This window comes from Balearica regulorum, chromosome 2 (assembly GCF_011004875.1).
Source record: "Balearica regulorum gibbericeps isolate bBalReg1 chromosome 2, bBalReg1.pri, whole genome shotgun sequence".
In the NCBI taxonomy this organism is placed as follows: domain Eukaryota; kingdom Metazoa; phylum Chordata; class Aves; order Gruiformes; family Gruidae; genus Balearica; species Balearica regulorum.
The window spans coordinates 135461917-135488346 of NC_046185.1; the positions used below are offsets into that span (position 1 = coordinate 135461917).

The following is a 26430-nucleotide window of genomic DNA, read 5'->3' on the forward strand; positions in this document are numbered from 1 at the left end:
GTTTTCTTAACTTAAAATCATTATCTATGAAATAGCAATAAACAGTAAATAGGTTACCAATGGCCAGCTACAAATCTCAAAACAGAAAATGCTTCTTATTTTTAGCAGCATCTATGCCGAAATTTATTCCTGCCTCAGTACGGTTCAGCTGTGAATTTACTCTCACTAAGCAATGAATATAGAAGCCTTCCAAGTGCTAATTGTGGCTTACTATTTACAAAGTTTATTTATAAACTCATTTTCATGCAAGTATAAAATACTAATTCCATGGACAAATACACATTTGTTCACCACTCTAAATTATATACATTGTATTTGCATCTAATATTCAGAGAAGTGCAAAGTCCACAGTGATGTAAATAACAATAGTTCTGTAAACTATTAGATGACAAGCTCTGAAAAGGTACTACTAACTGTAAGATAATCTATCTTTTTGTATACTGCTGAAATCAAACATTTTTGCAGTAAAAGAACATACATTTCAGCTACATTCAAGTGATTATTTTATTACCATATATTATGTCTTACAAACTTTACTGAAGATGAGCAAGAGCGCTACAAAACCATACCTTAACGCAAGAGGTGTATTGCATGGTATGTGCAGGCATAGCAAAGGAGAGATAAGAACTGGAAAGAAAAACAAGCTAAGAAAACTTGTACAAAAATGGATAGTAATACTGACTAACGCTGGGTTATAATCTTACTTATAACAGACCTGAAAGGCTAACAGAGATGCAATTTAGAAACACCTGTGCACTGTAGGTACAGTTTGGTGCAGATCAAGAGTGCACTAATACAGTCAATGTTGTATGCATAAGATAATGCACAAAAATACGCTGATATGCATATAAACAACTAATTGTTTACAGTAAGTAGGGCAGCACAGTTGTAGTACTGCATCCTTGGCACTTAGTGATAGGACAACATGTATTTGGTTTAACTAAATTCATAAACAGGATATATACTGGTCTGCAAGATGTAAAACATATATTATCCCTTTAAACCGTCCGGTTTTACAGCATTTTTCTAATTTTCAAGTTCAAATGCAAACATGATACACTAGCTAGATATGGAAGACGTTTCAGATATTGGCTTAAAACAAGACCTTCAATAAAAATAATAATAATAAAAAAGACAGAATCACAAATTAATTCAAATGATATTAATTAAATCTGTTACTGATGTCTTGTGTGGAAAACAAAATCTGAAACGTTAAAAAAAAAAAATCAACCTTGTAATACAACCCACAATGTCTTTATGGGCTTTTCCTGAATAGTAATTGCTTCCTTAATGTCCCTTTCATATATGGTAATTTCACTTAAAAGAACTGCTGAAGTTATTCATCTGAACAGTTGTAACTGAATTAGAAGTTTGGCCTAGCATATCATATCACACAGAATTGAAGAAACTATGCTCTTCTTCAAAGAAAGCATGTTTCAGCTATGAAAGGATTCCAATTTTAAGTGATTGTCCTCGTATTAAACAATATCAACAACTGTCTGGAGGGAGCCAATTTACTTTTGCCTGTTTTAAACAAACTGGCTAAATTGCCATTTTATATTATATATAACAAATGTAATAAAATTGTTCTTAACATATAATGATGTAACACTTTAAAATTAACTGGTTTAAAATATTTTACAAAGACATTTTATTATATATGAACTATACAACACACAAGAGTATGAAATATTTTGAACATATACACATTTCTGTATTTTTCACGTAGATTATTATTTTGCACCAAACATTGGTGTCTGCAATTCTAACAATCTTCTCAGATAAAACCAAAACAAAAACCCAGAATGTTTCTGTGGATGTGTTGGGTTTTTTTCCTGAAAATAAAACCTACTACAAGGAGAATTTCTCTAATGACCATTTTCTTTTCCCAATTTCATATTTTGCACAAAGCTTTTCAAATGGATCAACATACATAAAAAGAACAACCTCTCTGTACTTTCCAGTGCAATTTGCTAGGGATAAAGTTTAAACCAAAACTGACCCTTTCCCCACTACAAACATTGAAAACTGCAGTCAAAGTAAACGTCAATACCAATCGCTATTGAGACTCCTTTCCCCTTTATTTAAAATGCAATCCTTTTCAATATCCATTTTAATGAAAGTATTTGCATAGAGCAGCCTTGTATTATTTCTGAAGAACATTATGAGCATTTTAACACAAGATAAGGCACATGTTTTTCAGCATTAATAATCTAAAACTAATCCTGAGGATCTGCTCCTTCCCCTCAGCAAAATCTGCTTTTTTAATATACCCTGTATTACCTGAAGAAAGCAGAAAAGCAGTATAAACCAATACTCTTCAGCTGAACTAAATTCAGAACATTAATAACTCCTGATAATAGTGTAACAAATCCACAGATAAAGAATTAAGTCATACTCTAAACAAATTATCTTTAGGGGGGGAAAAAAAGATACAGCCAGTAGCACTGTAGATGTTAGATAAATGTTCACATAATATGGATGACATTTATAGTGAGTTTTGCTAAAATAAGCTCCCATCAGAAACAAGGTAGCTAAATTGTGAGGCACTTAAGGTTGACAAGAAAAGGAGGAATGCAAGGGGTCTGTCTCATAGAAAACCTGAAATTGCATATCATATCCTTGTATTAAGCCTTCTATTAAAGTGCTAGAAATGGAGACTTAAAACAAAAGGATTTAAATACAAAATAAGTGATTAAAGAGCTTAGTACGCGTTAAAATTAAGTGCTTTTGATTCTCATGAATTCAGAGCTTTTTAATAGTTTTTTAAAAATAAAGTCTGGAAATAATCCACGTGTTAAATCATCTTCCTTGTGCCATTGATGCTATTTGTAAAGTGCCCAATTATTTTCTAAACAACAAAACCATTTGCCTTATCTTATGTTGTATAGCGTGACATAGTTTGTAGTACATATGTAATCCATACTGCAAAGACACAGTCAACCTGATGGAAAACAGCACATGCATACTTTTAGTCAGAAGTTTTAATTCCACCTGTCACTCTAAAAAGCCAGGTCTTGGATTACACATCCACCAGTATATAGTGCAACCAACCTCATATTCTCAAAACGTAATTTAGCTGTTAAAGTCCGACGCTCAAAGATAGACTTATCAAGCTTTTCCTCAGAGCAACCTGACGCCCAGACAAGATCACAGATGGAGCTCTAGATCTGAATCACATAAATCCACTAGATGCCAAATCTGAGAAGGATCTGGGTTCTGTCGGATGATGAAGAGGCTGAAGATGTGTGGCAGTCTGTGCATTACTGATCACATCTAACTGGGAGGGATATGCTTCATTTACATTTCCTCCACTGAAGCCGTTTTGGAACTGGCAGGAAAAAAGACAATATAAATGGTTAGTGTGGGAGACTGATTCATTTGTAAGTTTTCAAAAATCCTCCTAAATACACAGATTGGATGAAATCATCTTAAAATACAATGAAGAGCTTTAATTTTTTTTCTTTTTAAATTATGAATAATGAGAAGTCAATTTGCATTAAAGTAGGGTCTGAATCATCAGTCAAACTTACCCATGCTTAAGTCGGTGGGAGTCCTACTTCTAGCTAAGTAAAGAAACATCGCTATTATCTAAAGCGTAATACAGTTTCCATTTATAGAAAGTATAGTCTGACTGAGCACTCCTAATTTCTACATACAGCTGTTACATTTTTAAAAGCAACCTATTTACATTTTTTCATGTCGGCAATGGGATCCAGACTTTACAGCTCTTCCAGGAATGCAGACGCAGTCCTATTTGTAAGCTGAAGCGGATTGCGCTCAATCCTGTCATAGGGTGGGCTTTTTTGACAAACAGTCTTCATATTGGCAATGCCAAGTAAGAGCAATGAATGGCTTTCATCAGTCTTGACATAAGCGTTCATAGGATTATTTTAATCATCTGATGTAATGCTTCCTGTCATGCTATGGAAAAGTCACTTTATCTACGAAATACTCCATTCAGTCATGCAAAGAAAATACAACAAAGCATTTTAAACATTTCCATCATCTCTTCAGGAGTAGCTTATATCGTAAGTACTTATTCACCCAAGGTTTGTCCTTAAAAACATATATTCCACATTCATCAAAATACACTGGTTTTTGGAAACCTTTTTCATTCTACGCAAAGACTGAAATTTCACTAACCGTGCACAGTTCTACTAAGTTTTTAACAACAAGATTATAGCCATGTGAATTATGTTTTAATCAAAGTCGCCATACTTGTAAAGACAGCTAGAATAACATAAGCTAGGATTACTTCTGACAGAAGCAGATTATTTCCATATTCTTCATTAACAAGATAAGCACGCTCATTAAAATTTCTAAGAAAATTCTCAAGACAGAATCTAGTAATTAGCAAGGTTTCTCCTGTTTAATAAAGGAATACCAACCTTAAACAAGCAATCAAATTATCTAAGGCCTTTCTGCCCTTCTCCATCACTGAAAGTGTTTTTAGACTACATCGGCTATGATCCTACTGCAATTACAAGCTAGGCAGAAGGTCAAGGCAGATGACCACAATAGATCCTTCTGGCTTTCTAATCCCCTAGTCTTTTGACATAGAAATCGATGGGAGTTAGAAGGCTGAGGAAAGGATAGCAATCATGGCTTGCATAGCAACATCTGTCCTCCCCCCAGACTCCAACCACTGACAGGGATGTCAGTGTGCTAAATCCAGCCACAAAGACTGCCCTATTTTGGTTTGGCTGTGTCAATGTAGGCTCAGACAGTAGTATCCTATCTGCTTAGTCGTATCCTTACTAAAGTTACCAATTAGCAATAAAATCAAACCTTAAGTTTATTATCATAAGCAGTGATACATTCTCCCTATTTACAATAAAGAAATGTATATTCTCTGCCATCGTGGCTTTGGCACAGGTGATATTTTACAAGATTACTTCGCATGCAGCAGCTATACTTCTGACTTACTAGTTCCAATGGGTTCACATATTTTAATTCTTAACTCCTCTGATAAAAGACTAAACACAATCTCTGTAATATATAATATATGTATATAGGGTTAACTTTCTCCGGAGCAATGACATTTCTAGGTAAAAAACATGTTTCTACATTAAAACATTTCTCAACGTAACAACTTTGGTTTACATAGAACCTTACTTTTCCCTCAATCTATAAAAATGTTAATTGGCAAATGTGACTAGAGGTCAAAACTGAGTACAGTCCGAGACAAGAGATGTTGGCTTTTTCCACGTGCACAGTATACAGCAGCATGGGCTGCAAAAGTCAATGCTATTTGGTTTAGGAACAAGCAGTCTCTTCCCACCCTCCACTGCACCCGGTTGGCATGCATAAGTTTTGGACCTGGAAGGACTTGGAGATAGCTATCAGTTGTCTGCGATCACTTTTTTTACAAAAGGGGTTGGGGGAATAAACCTTCTTTATCTCATCAAGAGGCGTGCTTCTCTTTTAAGCTCATTTGGACAACCGTTCAGCAGTTCTCTTCCGAGGTAAACAGGAGCTAATGTGCACAAAGTTAACACCAGTTCTGCACTAGGTTTCTGCTGATGCAATGCTACCCAGATCCACACAGCATAGGCATACCACAGCAAGAGGGGCTCAGTTCACTTCTGAACAACCTAAGGATAACATTTTACAAAGCGGCCTTTGTTCACTTTTGACAACAATATTATTATTGTAGTACAGCATTCTAGTAAATATGAAGTAATAGACGTATTCATTTATTGCAATCAGAGATGCTGTTGTCTTAATCATTAAACTTTTTACAGACAGATGAGAAGAAAAAGCAAGCAGGAAAATAACAAAAAGGGGGAATAGCAAATAGCAATTCAGGCAGCACAACAACAAAATAATTTACAAAACAAACGTATTTGAAACCAACCATTACAAAGAAAGAAATTGAATTGCTTATGTGCTGGCTGTTCAAAACTGATGCACCACACCAGTATAGCTTTTGTAAAAAGAACAATTCTATACTATTATAAAGGACGAACTGGGATGACCCTGGAACTGCTCTGCAGGTCTATTATCAAGCACTATGAAGGACTAACAACACTGACCACAGCCAGGCAACATACAGCCAAGCACTGTCCAAGCTTGCGCACTGCAGTTTGCCAAAGTCACTTCATGCTATCTCAGCCCTCGGGCAGAAACTATTTATCTTGCTGAACTGTCCTATATTTTAGCTAATTTTCTGCAATTCTATTTTTTTCCAGTAGTGAAGCAGTTTTAAAAAGGATATGTTTTGTACTTGTATTAAGCATACCGAAAAACTGCGTATGTTCTACTTGCATTCCTCACCTCTGTTTTGTGTAGGTTAAATGCCAATTAATACTTTAATTCTGTAAATGCTTATGCATGTGCATAAGCATTTGTAGGATCAGTACTTTAGAACATTAACTCGAGGTTAAAGAAAAAAAAAAGAATTGTGGCTCTTGAGAAGCATTAACAGAAATAAACGGTACAATTTAAAGTACTTCAACAAAGGTTATTCAGACTCAGGAACTGCCTCATTAATTGAATTTTTTTATTTCTAAGTTAATTTTTCCTATGAAGAACTGTGCTTAAAACTGTAGTCTGTGCTACAGCCAGGCTCCTCTTGTACGGCATTTATTGTGTCTTCTCCTAAGCACAATGTGAAAAAGGTCCAACTCACCTACTGTGAATATAATTTTTTCCTGCTCTTTTGTTTTCAGCAGACAATTTAGCAGCTTGAGGAACAAGCTGACTTTCACTTATGGCAATATATAAAAATAATTTTGCAGTATCATCATGTGTAGAAATGCAATAGTTCACAGCATTCATATATAATATGTGATATTATAATCTGATACAATAAGCAATCCTAAAATCATTGGAGAATCTGAGTAGCTAGAGAACACTTAACATTTAAAAAAAAAGATACTTTTCTGGATCCTTACAACACATTTCATGAAAATGAATGTGCCAGACAATATTACTGACATCATTCCACTCCACTAAAAAGGTATATAAGCAAATTCCAAGCTTTTGACCAATCTGCTTTTCCTTTGCTGGTAGGTACAACAGACTAGTTCACTCACTCTTGCTTTAATACTGTCAAAGAGAGCTACCAGGATGTGGATACATTTGCATTAAAAAAATTGACCAAATGCAACTCTCTTCAATCTAACGAATAAATAAAACAAGGACATTCACATGCTGCTAACTCATCAGTTTCAAACTCAGTGATTCAATTACGACAAACTCTGCATCCTGGTAGCTGTCTAAAACAATAAAAACACGATTCAAAATGCAAGCAATATGACAATGCTGTTTACCTTACCTTGTTCAACAACGTTTGTTGACTTGCTATCATCGGATCATATTGCATTTGATCCATGCAGCTGGGCTGCGCTTCTTGTGTGCACTGGTACATAGAAACAGCGCCTGCATAGCATGTTTGAGGAGTTAGCATAACCGACTCAGAGTTTATCCCACACTCATGATTTTCAGGGACTTGCTGCAAACAGCTGAGAAAATCCTCCAAGCTGGAAGAAGCAGAATAGGTCGGTCTGTCAAAACTTGTTACAGGGAAATCCATTTGAGCAAAATTAGAAAGCTGTGGCATCATCGCTGTGGGTTGCTTGTAAGGAATAAACTCTTGTGTACACGCATAAGGGGAAGTGTTTACTTCTGATTTGTAAGACAACTCAGACGTAGTGGCATGCATGCCAGGGAATACATATTGCTGGGGTGGCTGCTGCGAGCAGCCAAGAGGCATGCTGGTGCCAGAGCTCCAATTTGCAAACATCCCATTGACTTGCATATGTTTCATCTTCTGACAGAGCTGCTGTTGCTGCTGCTGCTGCTGCTCCACAAGCTGTTTCTGGTGCTGATGAAGTTGATGTGGATCTAACTCTTGCTGTACCAAGCAACCTTCATTCTGGACCAGGGGCTGCTGCTGGTTACAGCCTGAATATAAGAAGTCAGACTTATTTAAGGAATCCTGAACATACGTCAGGATTTCATCAGTTATGTCGATGTCCCCGATATCATCCATACCAGATAATTCAGTTTTAAAAAACTCCTTATCCTGCTGAATACACTTTAGATCTTCAAAGTCAATACCCAGACTTTTCATGATGCTGTACAAATCACTGGTTTTGTTATCTTGAAAGAGTGCTGCACTATCTTCAGGAAGCGGAACAGTACTGTCCTGGGAACACTCCATTAGCTCCCGTTTGAGAACGTTGTGATTTCCAGCAGGTAGGAGATTATCTGTCCAGTCACTGCTAACAACACCGCTCAGTTCATCCCTGCTGTCTGCAAAGAAGTTCCGCTCAAAGGAAAGTTTATGTGATGCCGGAGGGCAGAGATACACAGACTCATCTTGCCTTAACATGGCACCTAGGAGGGAGTTTGGATCCACAGAATCATTGTGTAGCGTTGCTTTGGCTCCTTTTCCCGTCGTGCTTTTATTCTTCACCTGAGAGGGATCCATAAGGCTCGACACAGGGAAAGATACCTCATATAACACAGCCTCACCAGTGGCAAACATGAAGGGCAACTTCATGTTACGCTTCCGTAGATGTTCTGCCCCTTCTTCATCTCTGAAAATAAATCATATATATATATGTATAGCATAATATTGCAGTACTAAACAGTTACTGTGATCTTTCTGTCCCCTGGAATTAATATAAAAAAGAAAGAGAGACCTATTCTATTTGTAGGCATTTTTCAAATTCCTAGCTATTCCAGCTCAACTTGGCTGAGTTAAACCAAGACGCAGATTATGAAATAAGGAGCTTATGATTGTAATACCACCTTTATATATTACATTTGTAATTAAATCTAGATAACATACAGTATTTTCTGTGCATTATGAACTGAAATGAAAATAAGTGGGCTTCATTCCATGCATTATGTTTTTCTTGGCATAGCAGTAAATGAATACTTCGATACTGAATTATCTCTCCTTCTCCATTTTATAGACTCCTTAGCAAAAATTATTTAAGCTGTAGAATAATGCTGAATTCTATATTATGTAGAATTTAGTTCAGCACCATAAAGGACTTAATTTCTTTGTTATCTGTTGTTTCTTCTACACAACTCCAGTTGGATTTCTTAATTTTTGCTAATGGGATACTGAATTAAAAATAGGCTGGATGGAATACCCTGGTGCTTGTACCACTGCTCTTACTCTTTATATGAAAACAAAATGTCTGAAGTTTTACACATAAAGAACTATGCCACATAAGTACTGAAATATCAGAATTCTTTTCAATGTTTGTTAGCAAATTAAAATATGTTTTCTTTTTGGAGTTCCGGATTTAAAGGGGGTTTATTTAAAAATAAAGAATTCCTTTCTGAATATAAACAAGTTCAAAAGTTTTCAGTTCTGGAAGTATACTGCTTTATACAATGATGACTTACGTAAGAGGTCTTTGCGTGGCAATGATGTAATCTGGTCTTCCATTTTTGTAGACAAGACGTGCATTTGCCTGTACCCAGGCCCATCGATTTTCTTTGGTTAGAAGTCTAAACACAGTCATTCCACTCTCACCTGTCTTCATCACTAGAGTTAAAGAGTAAACATACTGTTTACTGTCCAATGAACAAAAATAGGAAAACCTGGCATGTCATGAAAGTTACCCATTTGTACAGCACTTTTACAAATCTCATGTCCTCAATCACTCATTGCTGTGTGGCACTAATGTACTCCTAGTGAAACAGCATGATCGATCACTTTAAGATGTCTACTTTAATTTACTGGTAAAATAAAAGCCAAAATGCAAGCAATTGTAAGGTAGCCACTGCAGACTGGCACCATCCTATACGGAGCTTCTTCATTCATTATTTCTGCAATAACAGAAATTAATAAATACTAGATCATGTAAATGACAAAAGTCTAAGTCAGAAAAGTGACTATTACTTAAGAAATTAGAAAACACATTAGCTCTGAATCCAGTTCTTCCACATGTTGACTGGTTAATGCAGAGGAAATTCAAAATCCATTATTTTTCATTCCTACTACCACTTCACTAGCAATGCTTGATAAACATACTACATTTTTGTTGTACGTTGCTGAAAACACTGCATTTCTAGACAGAAAAAAATTAAATAAAAATATTAGGAAAGTTTAAGAATCCTAACAAAAAATAATCTTTGTGAAAAGAATTTTTTTTTATCTTAGTATCAGAAATGGAGCAAAACCAGTTTTAAGATAAAGTTTCAACCCAAAATTTCATCCCATTCTATTCTGGAAATATTTTCTTTCTTATTCCTTAAGAGTAACAAATAAAATCACTGATAGGCAACAGTGACTGAGCTATACCTGAAACAGAAAACCTTCTTAATATAGTTTAAGAATTAATCTACAGAGGGAGGTTATTTAATTGTACGTAAGGGGACAAAAGAAAAAACAGTTTTTCAAGAGAAGTTGCAGAAGCAGCACCAAAATATCCTGAAGACGTTTCTGTAACTGCCAAAGACAAATACGTTACAGCTAATAATAAAACAAAGAAGTCTGCTAAATAGTTACAATTCAGATAGCTGATACTTATTTCCTTAGCTTAAAACATTATACTTCTCTCATTGTTACTTAAACCACATTAAGCTGCCAAGAATCAAAACCAGAAACATATAGGACACTAGCATGCTAAATCAGAGATGATTTTCTGTAAAAAAAAACCTTACACTGATATCGAAAGAAAATGCTTTGTTTAACTTTCTAACAGGAAAGCTGTCTTTGAAATAGTCCCTGTGCCCAAAGGAAGTTGTTGAAATAGCAGAAGTTGGGTTGAGCAGAGAAGGAAGTGAGAAGAGCAAGATGTGACAGAAACTGGAATATATAACCTAAAGGGTCTATTAAATATTTCTTCCTACAGTTTAAGTTTTTATAAGGATAGAAAGATCACATTAAATGAATAGTGCTCTTTTTATTAATGACCACTTCTTTTTTTTTTTAAAGAGTACTTCATAGTATTTTTTCAGTATGAATATAATCCATGCTTTGATTTTTCAGCCTTTTTTAGGGAATGAAGCTTACTTCGGACATGATTTTCCGCACAATAAAGCATATCAGCTGCATGAACGAACTGGTATCCTGTTCCTCTCATACACAGCTCTGCTTCAGTGTATCCCAGGACAATCTTTCCTCTGGAAGGTAAAAACAAAAAATTGCAACACTGCTGATGAACCAACTCACAGAATGAATGCCAAGCAAGTTAATTTTGGCTATAACATTTCAGATGTAAATGCAAACTACATTTTGTTGCAGTATCAATTGTATGCAGAAGCATGACAGTTCTAATAAAAAATACAGTTAACAAATCATAAAACTTTTACTAGTCCCCCAGGTTGCCTTCAGTGACTAGGAATGGGTTCACAAAAATATTAGATCATTAAAAAAAAAAATAAAGAGTATGTCTACAGCTCAGCTGCACTCTTAATTCCACACTTTTGAACATATTCACTTCTAGCAGGCAGCTCCCATTTGTTACAATGAAAGACACCATTTGCTTAGCCCTATTTCATAGCATTTACCTACAGGTGCTTGCATGTAGAATGAATTAGGGGCTTAACCTGAGTTACCTAAAACTTCTTGCCTAAATTAGTATTTTTAGTAGCTTAAAATTCGAAACAGGGTGTATCTCAGAACTACACCCCTTTTGCTATTGCGTGGCCTGTGACCCCTGCGTTTGCATTTAAGCTTTCTAAGAAGCTCCTCAGAGGAGTACTGGCAATAGAGTCACGTTTGACCCTGGTAGCTAAAACTAGAGTACTTTACTAGAGGTCAAGTAGATGAAGAACTTAACAGCATTTGTGTGAGCACTAGGAGAAACATGATAGAATGAAATAATCAAAAAAAGCCCGAGACAGGATTTGGAACAAAGAAATGGAGATCCAAAGACAGAAAAAGAAAAATGAAAAAAAAGAGAAAAGGAAAAAAAAAAAAAAAGAGAAAAAGTAGGGATGTGGAACAATATATGCAAAGATATAAAACGTGACAAAAATTGAAGGTTTCAAGTGAAGCACAATGAATAAAATCAAAGAGAAAAAAAAAGCCTGTGTTAAAATTTTGTTAACTTTTACTTCTATCAGTTTATAGATCCCAAGAAAAACATTTTGGTTTATAAGTAGACAGAATACTAATTCGACTCTACATTATTCTCTAAGTAGGCATGGAAATCCATGTGAGAGATTCTACTGAAAATGAGGCTGAAAGCTGAAAGCATTATCAGTCAAAAATAGGAGGGAAGGGAGAAGGAAGGAAGGAGGCCAGAGGATTTTCTTTTGATAAAGAAGCATCTTAACGGGCTTCTTGCCATGTTGATGCATAGTCACATTATGTTGATCTAGTAATACAATAGTGTTTCCAGTTTTTATATAGGAAAAAGGATGACTTGGAAATGGGTAAAAGTCATACTATAAAAAAAGGACTTCATTTGTTTATTTTGAAGCAAATAATGTTTCCATTATGTTTTAAATCTATTTGAACTGAAGGAGAAAATAAGCATGTAGAACAAAATGAAACACTTGTTCTATGAGTTCTAAAACCAAACTTCAAACAGATTTAAACACTAAACTTTTCTTCTTCCCTAATTCACTAGTATTCTGTCTTTTGGGCTTTTTGTTTTGTCTTGGGTTTGGGTTTTTTTTAGGTTTGGCTTTTTTTTTTTTAATGATCGAGAGTCAGAAAGCAATATGCCTTTTCAAGGAAGTACACTATGACAATCCTGTTTCTCTTTACTCACTAGCAGGGCTGAAGAGAAAAATCCTAACAGTTCCGAAACAATCATCAGTATCGATTGAAACAGTAACCAGCTTTGGATTTCAAAAACATACTTGAAACCTATCTCATCAGCATGAGAGTAGAGTGTTATGCAGAAGAATTGACACCTACTTTGCATCACAGCCAGTAGGTGTGAAATCCAGTTTGTGTTTAGTTCTGAAGATGAAGTTTTTGGTTCGTATCTCAAGGATAGATGGTGGCTGCAGGGGAGTTGCAACTGCAAACAGAGCAAGCTGAGGAGATAAAGTGGCACCATCCTTCCCTTTCTTGTTTTGTCCGTGAAGAAACTTTAATCGTCCTTGAAAATTCATAGCCTTAGGATCAAGAAAAAAGTAACTGGTTTATGTTGGAGATATTTAAGAGTCAGACATTTCTGTTATGATGTAAAAAATTTTTAAAATTTTTTTCAGACCCATCAGATTCAAGCTCTGTAGCATGGCATACATGAAAGTTAGCTAACAAGTACAGAATACCGTTGTTGTACTCCTGAGCATGTCACTCAGAGATCTACTAATAAACTCACTAGAGTTTATTAGTAATAATGGGAAGGTTGTTTTGTCAAAAAAACCCAAATGTATAATAGCAAATGCCAACTGGATCTCCCAGTATTCCAATGAACACAGCATTATATATACATACAAGTAACATTACATTATTTCTCTTGCATTTCTGTCAGTCATTAGTATAAAGTATGTAAATGTGTACAATTGCAAAATCTTTTATAAACAATTCTTTTTGTAAGAAGTCACTTCGAGGGTGATAAACCCATATTATTTCTTTTAAAATCTACACTATTGACAAACAAAAAGTATATTAAAAAAGAGTAAGCACAGACTTTCCCAAGTAAGGGAAAACCATAGTTCTGCTAGTTATTATAACTTATTGCATTTCAAGGTACCCAACAGAAAGTAATCTTTGTAATGCTTTTTTATCCACAAATCACACAGTACTTTACAAAAGCAGATGCTTATTTGTATTTCACAGAAGAAACTGTGCCATGAGAAATGAGGGAATTTGCACCTGATTGTAACAACATGTTGAAGAGTAACCCAACAATACAATCTTTACTTGTCATTTAGTGTCACTGACTGAAACATACTGGTTTAAGCAGCCCAGATATCTACAGAGACTTAACAAATAAAGTATGTTGCTGTACATTTTGTAGGGATAATGCAGATTTCCAACTTGCAAGCTTGTGTGGAAGTTTTTACATAACTCCATACTCACCAGGAACCCAGATGAATTATCCAAGAGGCATCGTAACCTGCAGATGAAATTCCTTTCCATAAAGGAAGAATTCTCTGGAGGAAGTTGGTCTGGGTTATAATAGGTTGCTGGCTGTGAAAAGCCATTATCTCCTACAGGAAAATATTATTTATAAGGATTATTTTTAGAAGAACACCTAGTGAAGGCTATCTATAACAAATCACCTTCCGTCTCATAAACAAAGCATTAGGTCGTGACCTGAGCAAGAACAATGTAAACTGGAAACATCCTCAGAACATATACTGATTACCACATGAGGTTAAGTATCAGTTCTTCGGACAGGATTTTGTCTTACAGGCTATGCTATTTGAAAACTGCATGCAAATTTTCTTTATTTTTTTTTTAATTTTTTAATTTTTTTTTTCCCCCCAATCCATTCATTACGTTTGTCAACAACCTAAATTCTGAATCAGTTGCAGAGAGCACCCCACATATTGGCAATGGCGGGATCTGCAAAAGTAGGCACCCGGTCATAGTAAATATAGGAACTGAGTATTCAAAAGCTCAGTAGATGGTATCAAACTGTGAAACTGCTACTTTCCAGACAGCCTGGTGAAAGCTGTCAGTAACAATAAATAAAAAGAAGCATCTTTAGAGAACCATCACAATAAATCAGTGCGAGCACTTTCTCTAATGGATGCAAAAAAGAACTACTCAATAGTGAAAATATCTCTGGACTGTGCTGATCAAGAAAACACCATAGTTACCTCTCCAGAGAAAGATGGAGCACTTATCAGAAAAAAACCCAAACCCAAACCAAACCAACCAAGGCTCAAAAACATGATTGACAACTAGGATAACAATGTGATACTCTTCTGCCATTTCAGGACAAGCGTTTGCTGCTAAGCAGCATTTAGAAAATAGACTTAAAACATTTGGAATATAAAGTAAAACCAGAAGGTAAATCAATAAACTTCTGACAGAACACATATGTTCTGCATGAGGCTACATATATGGAGTTACCAGAGCATGTCTACACACAGCAAATTTAGCTAAGTGATCTTGTTTGTAATACATATTAAAAAAACCTCACAAAATTCCCTAGGAATTCATAGACACAGAAAATTCAGAAAAAAGTGTAAAATGCTATTTTAGAGTGCTAAATACTCTGCAATTTAAAACATAGTCCTGATACTCCAAGAAAACTGATTGCCATGTATAGACAAAAGAAGAATACAGATTTTGAGAAAGAATTCATATTGACCTTTTAGACTTGGAGATGAAGTCAGGGAGAGCATGTCACGCAATCACACACCACATTATGTTCTCTGGAACACAACTCTGTCTCTTGAACAGCTGGAAAAACTTACAGATAGGCTAGGTGGTTTGTACAATGGGGAATCAACCCCAAAGGAAAACAAATCATGACCAAAAGCCAGTTCAATTTAATGTCCTATTAATTCAAGGAACTGGAGTCACATGAGATTGCTGATGGCTCACCAAGAGGCCTTGCAACCTAAAGCCATATAAATCCAAGAATGCTGGTTATCTAGCTTTTCAGATAAAATCAGGATATACTTTTTTTTTTTCTTAAAAGAACTACTATGCAGGGTCATTTTTTTTGCTGAACAAACTTCAAGGTATGGAGGAAAAGAAATGCCCTAACTGATAGTGTGTATGGAAAGAGATAATCTGAAACTGCAGCCATCTGCAGAACTGTGTGTTGGCTAAAACTACCGCTATGAGCTGATCCCACAGGTACAAAAACTCAAATACTTGTAGTCCAAGATAGTTACCACCTAACTTTGATATTAGAAAATAACAAATTCCCACACTTGTCATATGGATGGTTCTCAAAAAAAGCAAACTTCCTTCCTTCCTACTGCTGCAGATTTTTTTTAATTGCCTAATTCTTGGTGAGAATTTTCAACACTTCTGAGGCAACGCTTCTCCCAAGAGGTGCTGAAACGGGTTAGATGCTCTCTGAAGAAGCAATGATTATGAAGAAAGGGCAAAGAAACAGCTTGCAAATCCCAACTCATCTTTCAGAAATGGCAACTCTGACATCCTTGAGAATCCCTGCATATACATTACTCAACATCTCTCAAAACAGTTAATACACTGCATATATCAACATTCGTGTTTCACATGTGTCAGCACCAAGGAAGTCACTAAAACATTTTTTCCCCCAAGAAATCCCAATATTTGTGTTCCTTTTCTGTTGCAATAACTTTATTCCTGCAAGACCAACTACTACTGAGAAAAGTGCCAGCTAGTGAGGCTGAAAAAATTGGTATCAACAGATGGCTACTGTCAGAAGAAGAGCTGACTGCAAGAGTTGCTGGCCAGGCAGGAGCAAACTGAGAGCACTGAGTAGTTTAGGGTACTTTAAAGGCCCTACGCATGTTTGTTCAGCTGATACTTTCATGGAGATTAATGAGACTATGGGCAACTTCTTGGAGAGGATGTAGGGAAAGACTTGACTCATCAGTAGCACGCTCCTCGAAGGGCTCTGATTAAGTCCTCCAACTTAGATAAAACTTCTGGCTGAGGAGTGCCTACCAAGTGTAGCTCTAGTATCCAATAAGCAGTGCAGGGCTTTCTGCTGGCAGCCTTGGCAGCGGTAGGGATGCCCTTCAGCATTTCTGCCACAGGAGCAACTCAGTATAAGAGCTGAAATTTGAATGCAGGTATCTCATCTGGGTTCTCTCAAGCCTCTGTCAACTTCCTGAGTAAAATGGGCAGCTCCCAAGAGTGAACAAAGCTTTGGTGGAAGAAGGAACACAGTCTGTAGCTTACAAGAAGAGGGGAACAGAACTCAAAACAGGACGGAACGGGCTTCGAGCCCAAGCCTCCTACATTTGTGACAGGAATACTGCTGCACTTTCCCAGGCAGACAGGAGGCAGAGAGGTTTTAGCACCAGAATCTTGGAGATGTGACTCACTGTAAGAAGGCAGAGTCTTACAGCGCATCTGCAATCCCTGGAGCAAAACTACTGGCTAATACTACAGGGAGTAGAACCCATAGCCCTCGCGAAGTTGACATTGGAGCTTACTGACACCAAGGAGCAACGTGCAGAACTCGTGATGCATTAAATCCTTTTCTTTCTCTTTAAGCTCAAGACCATACATGGTTGTGTAGCAAGCAAATGTTAAAAGATAACCCAAACGTGGTGCTGCAAAACAGGTATTTGGGATTGAAAAATCAAGATATTGCAAACTTCTCTGGGAACATGACGGGGCTGGGAGGAGCGTCTGGGATGCACAGTAAACAACTAAGGACACCAGTGGTCTAGGGCATACCAGAGTATTGAGTGAGAAGTAACCAGCCCAGGCTGACTGAAGCAGAATTAGTTCCAAACTCAGACTAGAATCTTAAGCCTGAGCAGAATTATAATGTCTATAAATACCTACATAATGCAAGCTGATTGTATCAAAAAGGAAATAGATTAAATTAGCGAAAATGGGGAGGGGATCCTTATGATCATAGCGTTATTCTTCTAAATCCAAATTCAGTTTAAAAAGCCTCAACATCCAAACATTTTACGCTACTAGAGGCCCAAAAATAATTAGCAGCCTCTAGTAAGCTAGGAATGCAACGTACAAAATAAATGATTGTTTATAATCCTGCTCAGCACTTCTGTCATTCAGTCGAACCTGATGCCAAGTCAGCCTGGCATCGTACTTTTCAATCACAACCTTTTGTAAATTCATGTGCACTTGCTTAAGCACTACAGAACACCATTTCACTCTGAAGCAAACAGTAAACCACCACATAAAAATCTGGTTTCTGAGTGCCAGCAGCTGTTTGCTATACCAAATTGTATCCTATTGCATTGAGAGATCATTACTTCAGAGAAATCACTTTCTCATTCAAACAGTCACTAAAGACGAGCCATGTAATTGAGGGCTAACACAGGAAAAAAAAAAAAAAAATCAAACTTCCTTATGTCACCAAAAGAAACTGTCCAATTCTTACTGCCCTGTCTGCAATGCAAACATGCAGGATTATCTGCTTTGCTATTTGCCGCAGGACTACTGATCAGACACAGGACACATTCAGTCATCTATGCTCCAAATTTAAAGCAAAATTAGTATTTTAATGGTGCTGTGCTATGAATAGCAGTGCTTATTTAAAGCGCAAAAAAAAAGTTGGCTAAACATGTCCATAAAATTCAAATAAGTTGAAAAGATTTTATTTCTTTCTTTGTTCATGTAAAAGAATCTAACCCTTTTTACATACACAAATTGAAAAACACCAACTAATCAGGCAGGCAAACACATAAATTGGCTGCATTCTCACCTTGCACGCTTGGTCCAGAATCTGCAGACTGGGCAGGATTTAATGCCCAATGTAGCTGTCGTTGAAACTCAGGTCTGTCTTCCGTGTGAATCAATTCAAACACACTCTGGTGTATAATATCAGACTACGTACAAAAAGGTGGGAAAAAGAGAATAAGAAACTTATATGACAATATGATATAAGTTCTCTGGTTGACAGCACTGCTATGGACGTAGCAAAATCCATTTTGCTTGGGGATAAAAATATACTTTTGCACACATGTGGGAAAGCGTCACGAAACAATTTTTGGCAGCACAGAGAAGAGTTCAGTCACTTTCATGACTGCAAACATGAGAAATAATAATAATTAAAAAAATATTACCTTAGAAAAAAATAACATTATGTCAAGTATTTCTTTACTTGCTTTTATCTAAGCAAGCCTGGAACTGTTATGCTTAGGTTTTGTTTAAATCATTTAATTTTATATACTGGTAAATAAAGTACTTGCCAGTTGGTACTGGGACTTGACCCATTCTAGGTGCTACAGGAATACAAAAGAAGCCAAAGAGCCTGAACCTAACAACTTCCAAAACTAAACCAAGTAGATTATGAACACAGCCCGAAAGCTTCATCACTCCTTAAGGATGCATTAAAATCTGTAATTATTAAGCTCTTATCTCCAATTGCATGGTTAGGAATATGATCCAAAAGACAAAGCTACAACAGCCAGGATCAGTGGTTGAAAGAAATTAAGGGGAAAAAACCACCCAAAATATTCAAGAAAAGCCTCAGTCAACTGAGAGGAGTTACATTGCCTGTTTTCTGCATGGATCAAAAACCCAACCACTATATAAACAGAAAATATTTCAAATAGAACAGATCTAAAAAAATTAAGACAAGCTGGCAAAAGCAGAAGCCTAGCTCAAATTTTGCTTTGATGAATTTCATAAAAAAATCAGTATTTTCCAGAATAAATTGCCAGAAATGCAAATTTTTGTAACTTTAAGACTTCACTTCTATATCATGCACAAATTTTACGCCCAATTTGTCTTCCAAGCTTTTTTCTTCATTCCTCACACTGAAAGAATCTGAAACCCCTGGAATAATAATGTTTTGTTTGGAACATTTTCTTTTACACAAACATTCCCCAATCTCTTATCAGTTAGCTAAAATTGCAGACCAAGCAGAGTTTCTCCCTATTTTTAGACAGCAACTGAATCTATCATCATCCAGTACCCAAAGATATAAACTGATAACTATAAGCTTCTATCATCTTAACATAAACTAATCCCAGGAGCTCTCTAAGGAAGGCAACATTTGCCCACTGGGTCTTGGTCTTTACTACTTTGGTACCTGACTTGCAAGCCCAAGGAAGTTAGCCATACGTGATCTGCACCATACTGTAGATAACAAATGCTTGTTTTGAAATAAATAAGGAAAGAAAGTAAATATGAGCAAGAGAACACTAAAATTCTAAAAATACTAAAATCACTCATTTGATACTTAAAACCTTGAGGCATATGGAGTTAATTTTATATGAAAGGTTTCTATTAAAATAATTACCTTCACATTGAATTATGTCTTACTCAGCATCATAAACTGGGTAACACCACAGTATAAATTTCAGACAGTTGTTCCAGTAAAGACTAATTAAGTGTGAAAATTTCCTATCTTGCCTAACTCAACTTTGGAAATTATATTCCTGTTGTGTTTGGCCTCAGGTCCCAGTTCAGCTATGTAAGCTGATAGAAAAGTAATATGGTTTCAGAGTAATCCAACACAAAGTACCCGAGATTTTTATTTCATAACTATTGGACCCTAAACATGAACACTGATGCCCTCTGAAATTAAGCAAAACCTCTGCAAAAAAAAAATAAGATGAAAAAATATACTTACTTGTTGGAACCCCAAGTAGTCTTGGATAGTGGAAGAGACGTAAAAAACCAGAGCATCGGCTGTAACAACTAATACAAAACCATTTAATGCCTGGGGAGGAAACACACCAATCTGTCAGCTTCAGAGACAAAATTCCAGATAATTATTGTGGCTGTAAGTCTACCTATACCCTAGTCTCCCATTAAATGTGAAGCATGCAAAAACATATCATTATCTAATAGCATAAACAGAAGGATTCTTCATTGCATCCCTCTACAGTATATGTGGCACAATGAAGAAAACGGCATCTAATGAACAAAAAAAAAAAGTTCTTTTGGAAAATTCAGAGGACAAGCCAAAGCCTGTTGATGACTTTTATTTACTCTTGGTTGGAGGAGACGAGGGACAGCAGTATGAACAACTATAGGTTTATCTAATTCACAATGCTTGCGTGGCTCAAGCCTTGCCTACACCCAGCTGTCCACAGCACCAATGGGAACCACGTCACAAACCCATTCCCAAAATTTGTTCTATTCATAGCGCAGACGGGCCTAAATGGACAGGAAATCAAGCGATCAAGATCCCCTATAAAGTCCAGAAAAACATTTTATAGCTTACTTAAAATAGAAAACCTCTGCACAAGCGGACTGTTGCAAGTAAACAATGTTTTTGAAGAGATTTCCCCCTTCATGAAGCAGCAGACTAAGTGGCTCCTTACTCAAAGTCACGCAAAGGGTATTTATCTGAGCTCTCAATCAATACGGTTCATGGCAATTGTTGTGATAGCAAACAGTACATTTGTGACTTGGCAGCTCATCTGAAAGGTGCTGATTTACTTCTATGGATTTCAGTCAAGATTTAACAAAAGGCTGTCTCGAGGGACTGGATTAAGTATATTTTGCCACTTAATTTCCTCAGCTGCATTCAAAGTCAAATTTGGCCAGCATACTCAAAACAAATTTTTTAAAAAAATCTTTATTATGCAAAATTATTATAACATAGAAAATGTAAAGTAAGTGAAGGATATCCTATATCTTACCGTAACAACATACTTTTATTATCAGCCAGCATCATTCTTCCTTAAACATTAACTCCCCCAGCCCTACGCTATGTTAACCACCATGGTTGCTTTTCCATATTTTGCAGAGGTGTGGCTTTACTATTTCTTGTTCTTTTACTAATATGGTCTAATTAAGTCAAGTTAAATATCTGATTAAATGACTGGTCTTTAAATGTTGTGAACAACTCCTATTTAATGTGTATATGTTTCTCAATCTATTCTCATAAACAGTTGTGAGCTCTATAAAAACTCTTTATATAAGTAGTGAAATTTACCTGAATACAGTATGAGCTAAGAAAAAAAAAATAAATCTGAAATTAAATAGTGTAGCCAATCCAAGAAAACTCGAGTAGTTACATAGAATACTTCATTTTGATTAAACTCAGAGTAATTCCAAGGGAGCAGAATGCTGCAATGGCAGGTGCTTGTGTCCTCTGCTGACCTACTCTGCAGAGCATTTCACCTCAAGTGGTTGACAGAAAAAGTCTGGAAGCTGCACAATATCTAATTCTGGCCCACATGTTAAAATTGGTTCTTCTGCTCTGTTTCATACAAAGCTACGTTCAGCTCCTGTACCTGGAATTCCATCACATTTTACAGTGGCTTTGGTATGCAGTTCATCTCGAAACATGATTGTTACTGCAGAAATCAGATGCCTTCTCTAAGCCAAAAATTCTGTAAAATGCAAGTTGTTTGCCCTAAAATCTAATGCAACAAATTATGGGAAGTTCCTTAAAACATGCAGGTATCCAGGATACACAAGTAAATGGGAGATTGGTTCGATGGAGGTTTTGGCAAAATGCAATCCTAAAATAATTATCTTTAAAGGCATAATGAAATTTCTCAGTAAGTTTATTATTCTGGAGCATTGGAGATAATATTTGTGCTTCTACAAAAATACTCTCAATATTCGTGATACAAAGGTAATTACAGAACTGTTCATTGCTAGTGAAAATTAAGAGGTTTTAAAAATTTCTTAGATGTCATCATTTGACTTGCACTTCATATCATAAACTTGCTTAGACTAGATCATATATCTAAAATAAGACTTTGAAATAATTTAATAATTTTAAAGGTAATATAGCTTTTCTAATTTTAAGGAGGGCACATCTATGTATTTGATCTCTACTTCCACAATAATATATTGAATTGGTAAGACAGTTTCTATGTCAGAAATTAAAGACACAATTTTCTGTTTGTTAGGAAACAAGAAAAAACATCTGATGAGCAAGTAAAAACAAATATAAACAACATTGTATATATTCATACCACCTTTGCAAAAAATAGAGAATAAAAAGGAAATGTTCATCATCAATTATAATTGATGGAAAATTGTGTGACATAAAAGACTTCCAAGCTTAGGCAGAAAGGAAGGATTTTACCAATATTTACATCTACTGATACTCAGTGTCTTCTAGAAAATTCCCACTTTCATTACTCAATTTCTTACATTCCCTAAGGAAACTCTATCTGCATATTTTTTCTCATAATTTTTTTATACAAAAAATATTTACAAAAATTCATTTAAGATATTCAGTTTATTTACTTACTTCCCAAGGGGGGGCAGAATTTACAGTAACAAATATATCATCCATTGGAAAGCAGTTTGCTATACCAGTTCCCTCGTATAACTTCCATTCAGAAGTCATAAAAAAATAACTAAATTTCACATGCCTCCTATATAAACCATATACTCTATCTTTTTAGATAATTTCCCTTTGAAAGAAAGCTGTTCACCTGCAGTAACTCCGTAACAGTTCTTTGTCATACTTTATTAAGGTTAGAAAAATCATGTCTGTCCTAGTTTTTTAGTTGGTTAGGAAAAAATTTTCTACTAGCATTAGCTTACAGTAATTGTTTTGTGGGATTTTTAGAACCCGTTTTCATGTCTACCCTTTGAACAGTTAAATTAATTCTAAGCAAACCACTGGCTCTGACTGACCCAGTGATTTGCCACTTCCGATACATTCGTCTGAAATCTGTGCTTGATAGATTATCAGCATATTTCAAATGGAGCTGCAGGTCTCAGTAAAATCTATTTTGTGAAACTAATTAGAATATTGGAATACTTATATTAGTAATTTCTTGAGTTTAATCCAGACCTAGTGTTATATTTCATATGCTTTGACACTCTAGGACATTAAAACAGACTATAAAACAGACTATAGAATTTTAAAAAAACCCTATATTTCATTAACGCTTTCAAGTGGTTCACATTGCTAAAAGTTATTGAAAGCATTTTAAAATTTGTTCTGAACCTATACTATGAACTCTGGGTTCCTTCAAATCACTGAGAAAGCAAGCCATTCCAGCAAGGCCAAGGTCTTTTAAGGAGAAATTGGGTTTTTTAGACAATTCGTCATCAAATTTACAGTAGATAACTAACATAGCTGACCTTTATGAAGATTGTTTCTTTATATTAATATCTTTATTAACAACAGATGCAAAGAGGTGGGAAAAAACAACTCTAAGAAATGACTCAGAAAGAGTTAAGACAATCCTGTAGTCTAACACCCACTCTTCAAAGTCACTGCTATCACCAGAGAAAAGTGCAAAAGCTGTATAATACTAACCTAAAGAAAACGAGGAAAGAATGTGACAATAAGTGAATAACTGGTACGTTAAATACAATATAATTATTTATTTATTTATCATTTATTTATCATTTAAATCTTTGTATCATCCACTGCAAAACATACCTGCAGTAAGAGTTCTCCTTCCAAGATCTGCATCCCTTCTCCAAGTTTTGCTGTTCTACAGTTTTCCTGAATGCCATTTCTTTCTGGTCTTGTAGAGTTAGAAGATTTTAATGCAACTAGAAATAAGAAAGAAAAAAGGTTCAGTCATCTTTGAAAGGCTCACTAGAAATACATTTTTTTCTTTCACAAAATAAATTTTAAAAATGCTTATAAAGTCAATCTAATGAAAGATTTCTCTTTCAAAGTCAGGCTTTTTCCTTACCTTTAGAGATAATCCCCAAATTTGTCATCCACCTCCTTTCTAAACTATACTACTTTACAACAGAATCAGTATTTTTGAAATCAATCCAATTCTCATTATTTTATTCTTTTTTTTCCCTGTCTCATTCTCTTTACTGTAATGCTCACTTCTAGGCTCCCTTTTAGTTTGTCACTCTTGTTAATAAAGGACATTTTTGTTTTCATGCAACAACCTCCTATTACCTAATAAGAAATCTGCTTTAAGGTATGGACAACACTTACAGTTATTCTTACCTATCTAATTTCAAACATCAAACTAGGATACCTTACATATAAGCGTGCTCTAGACCCAAAGCTCCCTTGAGAGAAATCCTAAATGGATATTACAGGAATCTTAAATGCATATTACACATTAAAGAAAACAAAGTAAAGAAAGCTATTTCAAACAAAAAGACGGGGTTTTTTTCTGTCATAGTTAAATTTTATCATTTAAACAATTAAGCAATCTTTCCAATTTCAGTGAAAATACTACAACCATGAATCACCATTATTCAGGGCACAAATATATCCCATTGGAAGAAAAAAAAAAAAAAAAACCCTCCATGAATAAGGAATGAAGAATCAGACCAAATTGCTACACAGTACCTGAAAGACATACCACCTCCCATCTCTGCACCCTGCCTTCTAATGAACAGGATGCTGTCAAGTAAAAGTAGATACTCGAAGATTGTCCTGTATTGGGTCTGGCTGAGATGGAGTTAATTTTCCCCACAGCAGCCCTCCTAGTGCTGTGCTTTCTATTGTAACTAGAAAGGTGTTGATAATACACAGCTCAGCCAGACCGATACATGACTCAGAATTTATCTACTTGCCACATAGTTCTAAAAAGAAAAAGTCTCCAAATCTGAGATTACTCTGAGTGGGTCTGTAGTGTCTAAACAGCTTAAAATTACTGGAGTAATTGTACCTTAAACCTTTACCATAAAGCTAAACATCCCCTTCCCCTCCCAACCCCCAAAATTTCTAAACTTAAAGCAAGGGAAATTTATACAACCAATGGCACTTCTGTACAACACAAACACTTTATCTCGTAACAATGAGATATTCACCCTAAAACCCAAATGATTTTTCAACCTGCTGAAAACCTGCTCAGAACTTTAGTCAAGAATCCTAAAGAACTCCTGTTCACTCACTTTTCGACTAGCTTAAATGATATTTTACACAAAGTATATTAACTGAAAGATAAATTATGCCTTTCAGGTTTTTTTAAGCTATCACTGCAGCTAACAACTTTCAAGCCAGACAGTTTTCATTAAAATATCCCTCAAAGGCACCGCAGAGGAGAAACACGTTCTAAAAAGACATTAACTGATTAATCAGTCAGGAATTTATCTGAGGGTTTGCTTTGAAATTAAAACCTTAATGCTCTTCTTCCTACCAGAGAGTCAAGAAGTCCTGTAATAGGCCACGCAGAGTTACAATTACAAATTCATTTTAAATTCAAGTGAGTGGAAGATGTAGCAGTATTTTTTTCCTAAGCATTTTTTAAAAGGATATCTGGAACATTCACCAACCCTTCCTGAAGTCCACTGGCAGTTGAAGAAAATTTATTATCCTTTTTATTTATATTGTATGATTATTGAGAAAGCTCACATTCAGCTTTGGAAGTTGCAAGTAAAGATATCTAATCATGCTTGCCATTCTGAAAAATACCATATACAATTACACACAGGTGGGATTTTTCTTTTATAATGTGCAAATGAGGGGTAGGAATCACAGGTGGTTGACTAGTGAATGATGTTCTGCTCTACATCTATCAATTAACAGAACTACAGAACTCAAACAGCCTACGCACTGGTATAGCTATATTCCTCCTAACTTTCAAAATGTGAAATTACATATCTTGCTGAATTGGAACTACATCTTTTGCAGAAATCAGAATGTGGATGAAATCATGTTGTTGTAAACTAAGACAGATGGAAAACTGCTGACAATCTGGGGTAAAAAAAAAAAAAAGGAAGATACAGTGGAAATTATAGCTATATACGTCATTAGGTGTGTACAACTCCTGAAAAAAAACCCAAACCAAATCAAAAAACATCCCGAAATTTAACTTATTCTGACAGATAAATCACAGGCCTGCTAGCACCTGCTACAAGCCGCTCTGTCACTGGAGTTTCTCCCTCAACATCCATAGACAGGGTGAAGAGATCGCACTACAGGGGACTTTACGTTCTGAGACTTCGGAGATGCAGTGACAGCTCTAAAACACCCACACACTTTTCAAGACTAAGTTGGAAAAAGGTTAACTGTTCCATCTATGGAAAGGAAAATT

General features: G+C 35.7%; 1 protein-coding gene across 1 annotated transcript in view; it reads right to left on the minus strand.

The window, feature by feature from the left end:
• Positions 1–486: 486 nt before the first annotated feature.
• The window catches only part of AHR (aryl hydrocarbon receptor), a 65736-nt gene continuing 39792 nt past the window's right edge, over positions 487–26430 (minus strand). Inside the window, exons 3-11 of the mRNA XM_075746065.1 lie at positions 23856–23971; positions 20118–20207; positions 18243–18366; positions 13961–14091; positions 12845–13047; positions 10988–11097; positions 9373–9514; positions 7283–8549; positions 487–3331 (exon numbers count right to left, since the gene is read on the minus strand). Coding sequence (XP_075602180.1) covers positions 3176–3331; positions 7283–8549; positions 9373–9514; positions 10988–11097; positions 12845–13047; positions 13961–14091; positions 18243–18366; positions 20118–20207; positions 23856–23971 — 2339 coding nt within the window. The 3' untranslated portion in view covers positions 487–3175. The remainder of the gene's footprint in view (positions 3332–7282; positions 8550–9372; positions 9515–10987; positions 11098–12844; positions 13048–13960; positions 14092–18242; positions 18367–20117; positions 20208–23855; positions 23972–26430) is intronic.